General features: G+C 42.4%; 2 protein-coding genes across 2 annotated transcripts in view; one reads left to right on the top strand and one right to left on the bottom strand.

Moving 5' to 3' along the window:
- The window catches only part of LOC105683636 (angiotensin-converting enzyme), a 36,809-nt gene that overhangs the window by 16,496 nt on the left and 6,091 nt on the right, over positions 1 to 14,222 (bottom strand). The gene's annotated exons all lie outside the window — the stretch shown is intronic.
- On the top strand, positions 5,344 to 14,146 carry LOC105683613. The gene is made up of 4 exons (XM_048656564.1): positions 5,344 to 5,355; positions 5,752 to 7,342; positions 12,173 to 12,336; positions 12,499 to 14,146. The coding sequence occupies exons 1-4, from the start codon at positions 5,344 to 5,346 to the stop codon at positions 13,825 to 13,827; spliced, it is 3,096 nt and encodes a 1,031-aa protein (XP_048512521.1). The 3' UTR covers positions 13,828 to 14,146.

Here is a 14,222-nt window from a genome sequence, read left to right as displayed (position 1 = left end):
AACGATATTAAAGATTTAATTTTTAGGTCTGCAATTTAGTCTGACCTCCTGAGAACTATTTCATCGAAGGATCCTCCATACCGCAAGGTTATTATGCTTTTTGACATTCTTTGAAACGGTTGCACCATGAAGAGAATTCATCGATGTAACTCCTGATTTCTGAAATGTCAGTCGAAGAAGGAAAAAAGGGATAAAAAAAATATAGAGATAATAAAATCGTTATCGATGACCCCAACCATTAAACCGATCTTGCGTTACATAAAAGTCGTTGAAAAGTATATCGCGAACCAGAAACACATGAGCGAGTGATCGTAAGAAGTGGTTGACATTTCATACTTTCACGTTGTACGTATGTATAAAGTGCAAGTATAAATTGAAAAATGAAATTCGCACATGACTAAAAGATTGATCTCCGAAAATATTCACATACGTTTAATCGACGTGTGTGCGAATGATATCCATGTGTATAAATGTTCATATTTACAAGGCTGAATGACGCGAAATACGATATTTATAACAAAAGGACCGTATAAGGTTTAAAAGAAAAAGAATAGGAGAAAGAAGGTGATATACCGTTTAAGTTTCGTCCACCATATTCGCTACACGATGTAGACCGCACGGTCTTAAATTCGATACCTCATCAATTACCTCCTCTTTCAATTTGCCACAAGTTAAATTACCGAGATCGACTATGGCCCGCGTAGTTCAGCAGCCGCTGAGTCTGCCGCCGAACAAATTATACCGATCTAAAAATTTCTTAGTTCTTTTATTTTTTCTCTCCAATTCAGATGTCGCAAGGACCGGTAACAAAAAAAACTATTATTTCGGTCTACTAACTTCGGAACAGTAAGACTGGAATGATCCATCAAAATTTTTAGTAACCAACGAGTGTTTGAACGAATCGTGATGCAATTTCCATTACACGTAACGTTACGATAGTTTGAAAGTTTGAAATAAGATTTAAGCACCGTACTCCTTATCACTTGAAATTTGATCCCTGCTGCGATATATGTGTGTGCGGCTTAGAAACACCTACCCTCATTATTCAAAGTGAAATAGAATACGAACGAGACTATTTATATTATTTCACGATATTTATTATTCACCAAATGATAATTGATTCGACCGATTGTTAGCGGTCGATGAATGTATCCATTAATAAAATACTTTTTTCGTTTTTGCATTGCACATTGCACAACTCATTCAATCGAGAGGAAACTTGGGAAAGGGCTAAACGATCAGGCAGAGACGACTCGACGAAGAAAACGAAAAAAAAAAAGAAATACTTTTTTCATAATCACCATCGTTCGTAGAATAAAGTCGCGGTCAACTTTCAGCTCAGAATGTCAAGGATGTTCCAAGGTTACGGCAGATTCATTGATTGCGCAACGATTATGACATTTCTTTACCTAATTTAGTACGACAAAAGAGATAAAAAATTTGAACATTTTTTTCACAAGCAGATGATGAAGAGGTAATTATAACACGATTCGTTACACTAATTACCGATTAACTGCGCATAAATTATGAATCGATCTTGCATCGGAAGATTTCACTGCAGCTTTGAATGATTTAGAACTGCGTGACCTTCGGAAGAAGAAAAAGGGTTACCGAAACGAGAAATAAATTATTCCGGACTTGAATTAATCATTGAAAGATGAATTTTTTTGCATAGTTGGTTTGGAATGGAAGGGAAAATTTTACCATCGATTGACCTGAATTCGCATCGTAGGAATCTTGAACCACAAACGACATACATAAATCTCTGTATTCGTCATTCGATCTGTTATAAATCTACTTTATACGTTGTATCACTCTACAACTCTATGATTTAGGATTAGAAGCCAGGAAACAGGTTTACGAATGACCATATGTGAGATTGTATAATTCATGTGTATAATCGGCTCTCAAAATTGATCTGGTATGTGCAGACGGGTGGCCGATTGTTTTATCAGCGTTTAGAATATTCCCAGACCGCGTACCGTTAGTTTTGAGTTTCAGACAATTTCGATCCGTTCATTTTCAACGACCTTAATTAAAGAAACTGCACGAGTTATGTGTGTGATATGAAGTTCTTTAGTTCAATTCTCGAATGGTCGAAATTGTAATCGTTGAACCTGGTAGAAAATCAATCTCGACGGAGCGAGTTAAAACTCGAATTTTAAACGTAATCATCCGTGATTACAAATATCCAATTCATCGATGTTCATTTTGTGTATCGAATCTGTTTGGAACGTTCAGTGTGTATTATGTAGTTTAGAGAGGACAAGAATCGAAAATAAATTTCATGGACTTTCGACAATCGTGTGATACGTACGGACAGTCTATTTCTTCAATTTAGGCAATCTTGAATCACCGAGCGTATAAGACACACACACATACCAAGAATTGTTATTGCAAACTAAGTATTTATATAACTTTCCGATGTGTGTTGTTTTCAAAATTTCGGCCGGACATGTATTCTATGTATAAAGATATATGTATTGAGCGGCGTTGGACGGTGAAAGCAAAGAATTTTCGCATCCAATATTTATATTATTATAGAATTAATTACATATGAAAATTATCAATTTCGATGTCAGTTAGATTTATTGATTGTGATAATCCGAACCACGAATGTTACTCAATAACCTATGCATCCTACATCCAAATTTTCCCCCACACAACTGCTTCTGAAAAAAATTCAACTTTTTAGTGAATTTTTATTTTTTTTTCTTACAATCCTAAATCATCCCGATAACGATGCAACGAAATTCACCGATTATCAATAACCTGACCGTAAAAAAATATCCGCGGACGAGAGTTTCAAGAAATTATTTACACTCTACACTAACGACGTTATCGTTAGATAATAAAACACGATTTTTGAGTCGATTTATATGTGTCTATAAATACGACTCGAATAACTTCGCTATCTAATTCTGTGTACATTAATATCTCCTCAAGAATTTATACGATGCAAAATTTTTCATATCGAATTATTGAAAGCGTGAATTATATTCGATACACGCGTGATTTAATTAGTAAAATAACGAGACATTCCCTATCTCTCAGTCGAAATGCTCGATTAATTCACAAATTAATTCGCAAGCTGATTCTCGCTTATCCTCCACTCCCACCGTTCAGAAAAATACCAGGACCAGTCCAACAAGGACGTGCCATTTATTGAATAGGTATATATCTTCGGCTGCCTACGCGCGCGAAAAAAACAACCAAGATCATCCGAAACACTAAATTCATCTGCATGGGATTTTTAATTTTTACGAAAGCTTTATCCGCATATGGGTGACTTGGAACAAATCCTGCACGGGCGTCGTGCGAATTAAATGCCAAGGATCTAAATTTTCTCAAAATATATTTTCATGTTATCACGTTCTTCTTTCGCATGGCATCGCACGGTGTTCTAACAGGGCAACAGTAAGAATTCGCCATTCCGGTTACGGGTATGCGGAAGAACGTAATAGTGAGGAGAAAAGTCGCTGTGCGATGTGATGCGATGCGATGCGATGACGAATGCGACTACGATCACTCGGCGTGCAACGGTGACGTAATAAATTTTGTACCACCACATACCACCACACGTTCCAAAAGTGTCTTAGCTCACAATTCACTTTCGACAAGTTTTGTATACATATGAGTACGAAGGTAAGGTACGAAAACTAGAATACCTCAAAACTGTAGGGAGACAAATAAACAATAATGATCATAAACTTTGAATAAAATCTCACATGCGTCTTACACGGTATGAATAATATAGTAGGTATATGTAAAATTTATGAATTTCAAATTAGCCAATCATATACCTGATTACAAAATGCAGAAATATCGTTACACGAATTACTAGGAAAATCAACAGTAAATCATGAATTTCGATACACCATACGGTGATGTGGACGTAATCGGGAGAGAGAGAGAGAGACAGAGAGAGAGAGAGAGAGAAAGAGAGTAAAGGTTGAAAAGTGTATCGCAAAGTAATCAAGATCTACTCGCGGAATTAAGTACCTTCAAGTTTCGTGTCCACGCAATGAGGACGGGTCATTTTTTTTTTACTTTTTCTTCTCTTCAATGAGTAACATCGGAATTACATTACACATTATGTACGTACGCCAATTACGAGAGGCCCGTCTTGTTTCGGGAAAGTTTCCTTGGGTAGTGTTCGATTAAAAAGCGTGCAGGCGCGGATGGCATTTCCCGCTCCTGTTTCTATTTATAAACCGTCAGCTCACGTATTTTTTTCCTCGTTTTTGCTCTCACGTAGTCGTTTTTTTCTCGCGATCTATTATCGAGTTGATAAGTCGATGCCGCAAAGACGGCTGTTTATGAATTGACGAAATGACGGTAGAAGATTAGGCATGGCCATAACTGATGCGTGTACGTTATTACTCCATTAGAAAACAAGAACGAATCTTTCTTTTTTTTTTCTTTTAACAAGGTAACAACAAAGCATAACAGGATATTTTTTAATTGCTTTCTCAACTATTTGGCGATTATTTCGTCACACGTTGCCATATTTTGTACAGGAAAGTCGCGGACGCTTTCAAACTTTTTGACCAGCGACGTCGATGCAATTCAAAAAAAAAAAAAAAATGAAAATAAAATATAGAACACTTGCGACGGTGAAAATTATGAATCGATCGACAATGAATGGGCCAAAGTTCTAATGTTGTAACTAATTGTAAGCTTCATACCGCGATCGATCTGGAACTGATCGAATCGGAATTGGATTTCGAAATGATTTTTATTGCCCCGAATGTAATTTTGGATTTTGATTATATGTGTTGTGATATGCATATTTGACTTTCATAAAGTGAAACACGTTAAAAGAAAAAAAGATGAATATTTGAACAGGAATTAAATAAACGTTATTGAAAGAAAAAAGAAGAAACTGGGTAGCTGAATCGAGATTTTGATGAGCGTCATCCGTCATCAGGATATCTAAAATTACAGGATCAACATCTAAATTGGTTTTGAAAGCTGCCGAGGTGAGGAAATGCGAAATAAAAACATGGACCACATGCCAAAAAACAATTCATGTTGTCGAAAAGAAGGGTGGCAAGAATACCGTTCTATGAAATCTTCTAACAATCGAAAGGACTGGTCAGAATTTATTACGCGGTTACTCTTGGCGCGCTTCGAGGCGAGTGTGCATCGCATACTTTCAAAAAGCTGGGCAATGTCGATCATCCAAATGTAATTGTGGGTACCTATAGAGGCGCGGCGTGGAGGCTCCTGAGTCCGGGCGGGCGGACAGGCGAAAGTTGTCTGTGGTATAAATAATGGTGGAGACCTCTCGACCAGCATCCAGTACACGTTTGGCTCTCTTGGTATCTCGAGCGCATTGCCATGAGATACCTGGTTAGTATTTTTATAAAAAATAATTTCAACTAACCACCCCGACAAACTTTAGATCCATATAATTATTCAGTGCTTCAGATTATAATCTACATCCAACGTAGATCGCTATACAGGCATCAGTGTTGTGCGTCAGAAAGGGAAATCGAAAATCAAAAAAAACCCTGTGATGTAACTTCTTCAGAGATATTTCGGTGCATCTTTTGCCTTTACACGCGCAAAATTCTTCTTTTTTTTTCTCTTCTCTTCTAGAACTCGCGCAACTTTTTTTCTGTTGAAAACTCTTGACCACACAGTCCCCTTTTACGGTATCCCTTAATTAGCTTTCAGTAGCTTTCATTTTGCAGAATTCCTTGGTACGATGGAACTTCTCTAATGAATATCTCCGGTATTTTTCAGTGTCTCGTTGCCCTTTTGGGGCTGTTCGCCTTGTCGGCCGCCGCAGACCACAAGAAGGACCTCGAAAAGTCGGTTGAACGTGAAGCCGAAATAACCGCTGAACGGTCGGCAGAGAAAGCAGCGGAAGCAGCGGTAGAGGGTAGTTCTTTGCCGAGCTCCTCGCTCAAGGAGAAGAAGACCGAAAAACGGGGTCTTCTTGGTTTGGGTTACGGTGGCGGTAACAGCGAGGGCTGGCAATCGTCCGGTAACAGCGGATGGCAATCACCCATCATCAGCAGTAGCTATTCGAACCACGGAGGTTGGCAATCCGGAGGTGGAAACGACGGCTGGCATTCATTGCAGGGGGGTAGTAGCGGAGGTTGGCAGTATGGAAGTGGCTCCGGGGGTTGGCAATCGGGAGAAATCAACGGAGGAGTATACGGAGGTTCGTCAGAATTGGGTTCCAGCCACGGTTACGGGGGCGGTTGGTCCGCCGAAGGTCAAAATTTGGGATGGTCCAACGGCGGATCGGGAGGATGGGATTCCGGATCATCGGGTCACGGACACGGACACACCACTCACTCGGTGAAGACGATCACCGTCGAGAAGAAGATCCCGGTTCCGGTTACCGTGGAACGCAAGGTTCCCGTAACCGTCTACAAGCACGTCCCTTACGAAGTAAAGGTCCCGGTACCGGCACCTTACACCGTGGAGAAGAAGGTGCCTTATCCGGTAAAGGTATTCGTGAACGTACCGGTCCACGTGCCACAGCCTTACCACGTCGAGAAGCACGTCCCATACGAAGTTAAGGTTGACAGACCAGTTCCCTACAAAGTAGAGGTCGGAGTTCCCCAGCCCTACACCGTTGAAAAGAAGGTCCCAGTCGAAGTCAAGGTTCCGGTACCACAGCCGTACACCGTCGAAAAGAAGGTACCCTACGAGGTCAAGGTCCCCGTCCATGTACCAACTCCGTACGAAGTTATCAAGAAGGTCCCCGTCGAAGTCAAAGTGCCAGTCGACAGACCGTACCCAGTAGCTGTTCCAAAGCCGTACCACGTTCACGTAGAGAAACCTTATCCCGTCGAGGTCGCTAAGCCGTACCCGGTACACATCAAAGTACCAGTCGATAAGCCATACCCGGTGCACGTTGAGAGACCTTACCCGGTTCCAGTCAAGGTTTGGGTACCGCAACCGTACCCGGTTGAAAAACCTGTGCCGGTGGAGGTCGAGAAGCCGTACCCCGTGCACGTCAAAGTGCCAGTTGACAGGCCTTACAAAGTGGCGGTAGAAAAACCGTACCCTGTCACAGTTGAAAAGCCATACCCGGTTCATGTCAAGGTTCCAGTACCCGTCAAGGTCGAATCACACGGATGGCAGTCTGACTCGGGATTATCGAACGGAGGACACTATGCGGGATCTTCTAGCTACGAGTTGTCCTCTGGATTATCGCACGGAGGCAGCTACGGATCTCACGGAGGCAGCTACGGATCTCACGGAGGTGACGCCTCAGTTTTACTGAACGGAGGATCTGGATGGTCTCAAGGAAATTCTGGATGGTCCCAAGGAAATTCTGGATGGTCTTCGGAACAGCAGAGCGGCTGGTCTGGACATTAACCAGAAAACCAGTTGCCCAATTTTTGTACATTTTGTTGTAACGAGTCAGCGACATTGAATTTGTACTCTTTAGTCATATTCTTCTATAATATAAAATGAATGATATTGAATAAATATACATTTTTATAAATATTGGAGTGTCACGTGTCTTGTAATTTTGATTTTCCAATCACCCTTGCGAGTTCCGATTCTTCAGCATTTCTGGAATACGTCTTGAACTTGGTCGGAAAAAAGCAACACCTCATTCAACCGTAATATACCGAAACGATCGTAAACTCAGATTGGAAAGGTTGTTAGATTTCACTTCCTATGTTGCTTTACTTCACGCAAAGACTCTTTCTATAACGACCACTCTTGGGATATCAGTTCAAACAATGGTGTTATGTAAAAATTGTGGGCGACAATTACTTCAATTAAAAAAGTCGCCTGGAAAGCATGTGGTCTTTAATTGTATTCAGTAATTAATTTTTCTGTTGAACGCTAAGCGGTAGGCAGCTGACAAAGTCCACAATTGTGTAAACCATTCAATTACATGTGAGAGAAGCTATCTCTCTATGACGTACAACGAAGGTTGATGACATCCTAGTAATCCGGACTACGATCTCCGTTAGTTCACGAGTATATTCCTTATCAGAGGATTCGATTCCATGAATCAACATTTCATTGCATTCTTCAAACAGGTGTGTCAGAATTATTGCGAGGATTAACAACTTGCGCAATTTTCATCAAACTTCTACCGAGTTTCGCATTTTATGGTTGACATTTATCACTCCTGAATCCCTCAGGCTACGGAAATCGCTGAAGCTTATTAGCCGGTGAGCTTGTGAAAGTAGATTAATTAAGGCAAATGGATCGAAGAAACGGGGGGGAAAAACAACGAAATGATCGTATAAATCGCAAGACCGATGCTTTCGTTGTAAAAGTTTCGTTTCATTTCAAATTTCCGTGGGATCGTAATAAAAATGATCCCAGCATCAGAGGTCGACGCTAAAATAATCCATACGGTAATTCGCAATTTTAATATCCACCCGCACCGTCGTCGCGACAATGCACGAACGTAAGTAGAAATTATTAGCGAATACCAAAGTCTGTTTGTATAAATCTGTTACGAGAACCGGGAAAATCCCCGCTTCTGAACTACATGTATGAAAATGAAAATGAGGAGAAAATTACAAGATAAATGACTCGCACGTTGGGAACTTTTGCACGTGGTTGCAAAATTACCTTTATCTTATTCAAATGGGCTAATTTATATGGCAGAGGTTACGGGGCTCGAGTTGGTTTTCTTAAAATACGTTTACGCTGAAATACTAATATAGATACCGACCTATTTCAACGTATAAGCGGATATACCTACGGCAGCGCTACGAAATAACCACAAGAGAAATTAAGAAGATAAATTCCACATCTTTCTTTTCGCTCCGTTACGTTGTGTATTTTAAGTCGTGCAGAGGTGATCGCGAATTCCACGGGATACGCCGTAATTGCTCGGGCAATGATTAACATTTTCTTAATTGATATACCACAAGGTGCGCTGACGACTAGTTCGCATTGCGGTTCGCAGTTTATTGCAATTTTCGCGATACGAGAAACGAGATCATAAAGTCGGAAATTGCTGTGAAATTAAGGACCGCGGTGAATAATATACGTGCGAGCTTTGAAGAGAGTAATAAAAATTCAGTGCACCGATCCTCGTGAAACCTTGTCGATAGAACCGCGAAGGGTGGAGCGTGATTTCACCTTCAAATTGTACGCTTCACTTCCCGCAACAGTTCGTGAATCGCTTCGGACAACCGTTTATTAAAATTATGTAACGCGAACGTATGTAAGCAGGTATACCTATACGCGTATATAACGGGATCTCAAGATCGGAGATTTGTTCCAACACTCTTTGGAATACCATTAAGATATAACAATGGCTGTACGAATTAGATACTTCCTGCTAAATTTCACTCGACATCTCGCCAACAATGAAATACATTCGTACGTGTTGTATGGTGTATCTGGATACGTGAGGCTGGCGAAAAGATCGGAACTATTCGTTTGTTGGTATCGTTATTACGTAATTCTCTACGGTAGTAATACAAGCCGCTAAAAACTATAACGATAATAATACAAGGCCCCAATTTATTCGACGGTGTGGTTCCACTGTGCGAAATGAAGCCTGCGTTGCCGAACGGTGGGAGGATGAAAGACGAAAGAGAGTTCGAACGAGAAATAAAAAAATTCAACCTTCTCTACCTTCGATACTTTCCCCGGCGCGAACTACACTCGGCGGGGTTGGAGGGTTTCCGATTTCACGAGTCGCAAAATTATTTCGCCTGACGGTGCGAAAAAATAATTATCAGTCATCATCGAGAAACGCGAACCATGTACTCCGAGCAAAGTGCAGGGCGTTGAAAGTACATATTTATTACAGTTCGAATTGAGATGTTTCCGAGAATGATCGAATTACGGCGGACGACACAACCTTCAATTAACTTCATACGTGAATCGTCCCGATCATTATCATCGCGGTGCAGTTTTTTTTTTTTTTTTTTTTTTCACTTCTTACAAAAGTCAGATACCCCAGAATTACGTGGTTGGACGACGAAACGAATCACTCGGAACCGCTTCTCTCCCGGGTCTCGAATTTCAGGGTGAGTAATGATCTCTTATCAAATCTGTCAGTCATACGTCGAACCGTTACGTGTTTTATTCGTGTATTATCATCATGATTCTTCGACTGTATCAACGGTATCTTGGAAATAACGTTTTCACAAACCGCGAGTAAATGTCCCTCAGCGCGCGTCACTTTTAGCAGGACTTTGGTATATTTAACGCGTTGGCGCCTGCGACTCAGCCAAAAAACAACCAAAAAAAAAAAAAAAGGAGAAAAAAACCGAGGAGTAAAAAAGTGATCCGAGCAGTCAAAAGTGAGAGTGAAATTGTACACATTGAAAGTGGATCTCGAAGTTCACAGAGCTTTCCCGACTCCAGTTAATATCACATAATAGACAGACGACGAGTTTCAGATACACTCCGCCAACGATGATCCATACCTATTTCAAGTTTCCATACGTTTAATTAATCGCAAAGTGATCACGATACTGGATAGAAAATATCCTATACACGCGAATCCGGAGAAATCGTGAATTAATCTCGACTCAAAGAGATCACTGTGCGTCCGAGCGAACGAAAGGACGATTGACTGCGATTCGACTGAAAACGCCGCGAGGTACGATACGCTAATTCGCAGGAAGTTCACGTCTTTTTGTTTTTTTTAAGCATACCCTCGGTAAACGATCAAACATTCCACTCGTAACAGAGGCGCCAAAATTAATCGTCACTCGACGAGTCGAGCGATACTCTTTGAACGGAATCGGAAGGTGCTAATAATAAAATATCGCGACGCATTTAACGATCCGCGAAATTTGATCCACGTCGGCCTTTATTACAGGGTTATAAAAAACCTTCGACGTAGCGAAGAACGTACAGTGTACGCCGATTTCGATGTACCGGAAGACTGCTGGAGCTCGGTCATCGTTACGTAATATCATACACACGATTCAATTTCGCTGAAATTTTTTTTTCCTTCGTTCCTATTTTCATTTCTCTTTTCTTTTTCGTTCAACAACACCTGCACGCGTCGCGGAAATGATATATTCGCCTGGCTTTGTTTTAAATATGACCATATAAATATTATTGAAGCCGACTGTACTCACGGCTGGAGCGAAACCTTTTACTTTCATGAATTTCCGTTACCTTGCGCACATACATCGACCGTACGTAGACGTAATCAGGCCAATCACCTAGCAATGAACTTGCAAGGTTTGTTTATGTGCTCGATCGTTTGTTTACACGCTCGTCGTCGGGTATTGTAAACACGATTCGTCCCAATCGCCCAATTACGGCAAATCGTACGCTGCGTGAGGTGCAATAAAACATTTATGGCTACCACAAATTCTTCGCCCATCATTCGTTCGCTAGTTTCTAAATAATTTGTACGGCGGTACAAGAGTATAACGTGAATTTTCGGTGCGGATGAATCGTGTCGTCTGATTATCGTAATGCAAGATGTAGATAGTGAGTTACGTAAATGACTCTCGTTATCCTGCGAATAAGCGGAAATAAATTTTCAGATCATGCGAAACGCGTGAACCGTAATATAGTAATAAATCACGGCTAACTGCAGTTAGCGCCGGTTGATGGAGGGATCGATCCCTCATGTGCAGCTTTCGATACATTCCGAGCATATCCGATCCATCTCGAGTAAAATAATCGTTTATACGAAAACCTCGGGGCATCGCGAAACTCTCTAAAATACGAATTATTCATCCTGCGCGAAAATATCAGGGGATCACTTTCGCCCGTATGGCGTATACATATATGCATGCACAACGTTCGCACACGCGTAATTACTCAGATTACCTATCCGTAGATCTTTCGGTTTTTCCGGAGAACAATAAAATCGAGACGCCCGCAGTGATCCGGATAAATTACGGTACACCGGTGGACGATGAAAGGGTCACAGGCGGTAACGAAAAAAGTTATCGGAAGTAAGTTTGAAAAGCGTTCACGCCATGCGAGGCTTTACTTCCAGTTCCTCGTCGTGCGAGTGAGAGATGATGGTCGGTTACTCGTGTATACCTATTTGTTTCAGCAGTTCCGCGGTGCATAGAAATAGGAATTATTACAACCACGAGCGGTATGAGTGTGCGACGGTCGTATAGATGCGGGACGATAGGCCGAAGCGTTGCGCTCAGAGGCTTGAAGGATTGTAAAAATATGTATACGTAGAGTACGTACGTACGTACGTGTATTCCTACTTACATCGAGGAGGTATAAGTACGTATCTCTACGTGTATTTTACTTTCAAACGTGAGGAACCGAGACACAATACTGTCAGCGGGGAAAGCAGGCGCTGGTATAAAGTCTGGTGCGTCTCGAGGGCGAGCATCCAGTAAAGTCTGGACTTTGGACATCGTGAGAACTGAAACTATGCGACTATCGGTAAGACGATATGAATTTTTCCCGTTAGACTATTTGACGAAGAGAAATGTTATTCGGTCGATTTTGGAAAAGTGTCGTGTGAATGATTCGATTTTCGTGACGATATCGCGCGCTCGATTGATCCGGTGCCGATTGATTCTCATCTTCAATTCTCAATTACAGGTATTCATACTACTGGGGCTACTCGCCCTGGTTACCTGCGAGAAGAACGAGGCGGATAAAAAATCTACTTTTGAGGATAATCGGGACTCCGACGCGCAGGCGACATCCGCGGACAAGAAACAAGACAAACGCGGTATAATCGACACCGGGAGTCATCACGGCTTCAACCTCGGTTCCGAATTGGGTGGAACGCACGGATTTGAACTGGGCGGAGGTCACGGCTCATCTTTCGGCGGTGGTGAAATTGGCGAAGGTCACGGCTTGGATCTGAGCGGCAATCACGGCGAGGGTCACGAGATCAACTTCGGCGGTCACGGTGGCGGCGGATCCGAATCATCCGGTGGTTACGGGGGTGAAGGAGGAGGCCACGGTTCGTCGTCTTCGGGAGACCATGGAAAAATCTCGCAAATAACGATCGTGAAGAACGTGAAGGTCCCCTACCCGGTGGAGAAGAAAATACCGTACCCCGTCGAAAAGGAAATTCCGTATCCCGTAAAAGTCCCCGTACCCCAGCCCTATCCCGTGGAAAAAAAGGTTCACTACCCCGTCAAGGTTTACGTGAAAGTCCCGGTCCACATCCCGGCTCCATATCCCGTCGAAAAGAAGGTACACTACCCCGTTCACGTCCCGGTGGACCGACCAGTTCCGTACAAAGTCTACGTACCGCAACCGTACCCGGTAGAAAAGAAGGTTCACTACACGGTCAAGGTACCCGTTCCCGCACCGTTCCCGATCGAAAAGCCCGTACCTTACGCCGTTAAGGTTCCGGTTCACGTGGCGGCGCCATATCCGGTTGAAAAACCGGTTCCATACCCGGTAAAAGTACCCGTGGACAGACCCTATCCCGTGCACGTACCCAAGCCGTACCCGGTTCCCGTTGAAAAGCACGTTCCAGTACCCGTTGAGAAGCCGGTTCCGTATCCCGTGAAGGTTCACGTCGATAGGCCAGTTCCGGTACCCGTAGAAAAGCCAGTACCGGTAAAAGTTAAAGTACATGTTCCAGCGCCCTATCCGGTCGAAAAAGCGGTGCCCTATCCAGTGGAGAAACCCGTGCCCTATACGGTCAAGGTTCCCGTAGATCGGCCGATCCCGGTTACCGTTACGAAACACGTACCCTATCCAGTAATTAAACACGTGCCATATCCGGTGAAGGAACACATACCTGTGCCGGTGCACGAGACGAAGTCCAGCGGAGGATTCGAACCGAGCTACGGAGGCGGATCGTCTTTTGACGCCGGACATTTCGGAGGCGGCGAAGGAGCTGCCGGCGACGAGGGAGCTTCGGCTGGCGATTACGAGGGAAGTTTCGGGGGACATCATCATCAATGATCATGCGGCTATCGAACGATTGATACGACTACGATATTCATGTACCTTATTAGGATTTAAGTGCGAATTATTTGTTTTTTTTTTTTTTTCTAAGGAGAAGGAAGAAATTGATAAATTTTGACTGTTATTCTTATCGACGTGTGTTTTACACGAATATTTTAGCGGTAGTTTAAATTTGAACTATAACCATACGGAACGCGAGCTACGACTGACCCAGGACTTTCTTTATACATGAAAACCGCACGCGGAGTTACCTGTCTGAGTATATCTAACTATATCGTTTTATACTTTCTAATAAAACCAAAGAAGAAATCCTCTATACGTTTGTGTAGTTACGATTATTTCTTTGAATCCTGACATCCATAATTCATGTCAGGAAGAAATTCCTCTTCCGG

The sequence above is a fragment of the Athalia rosae genome, chromosome 1, assembly GCF_917208135.1.
Source record: "Athalia rosae chromosome 1, iyAthRosa1.1, whole genome shotgun sequence".
Lineage (NCBI taxonomy): Eukaryota > Metazoa > Arthropoda > Insecta > Hymenoptera > Athaliidae > Athalia > Athalia rosae.
This window is presented reverse-complemented; position numbering and strand designations above follow the sequence as displayed.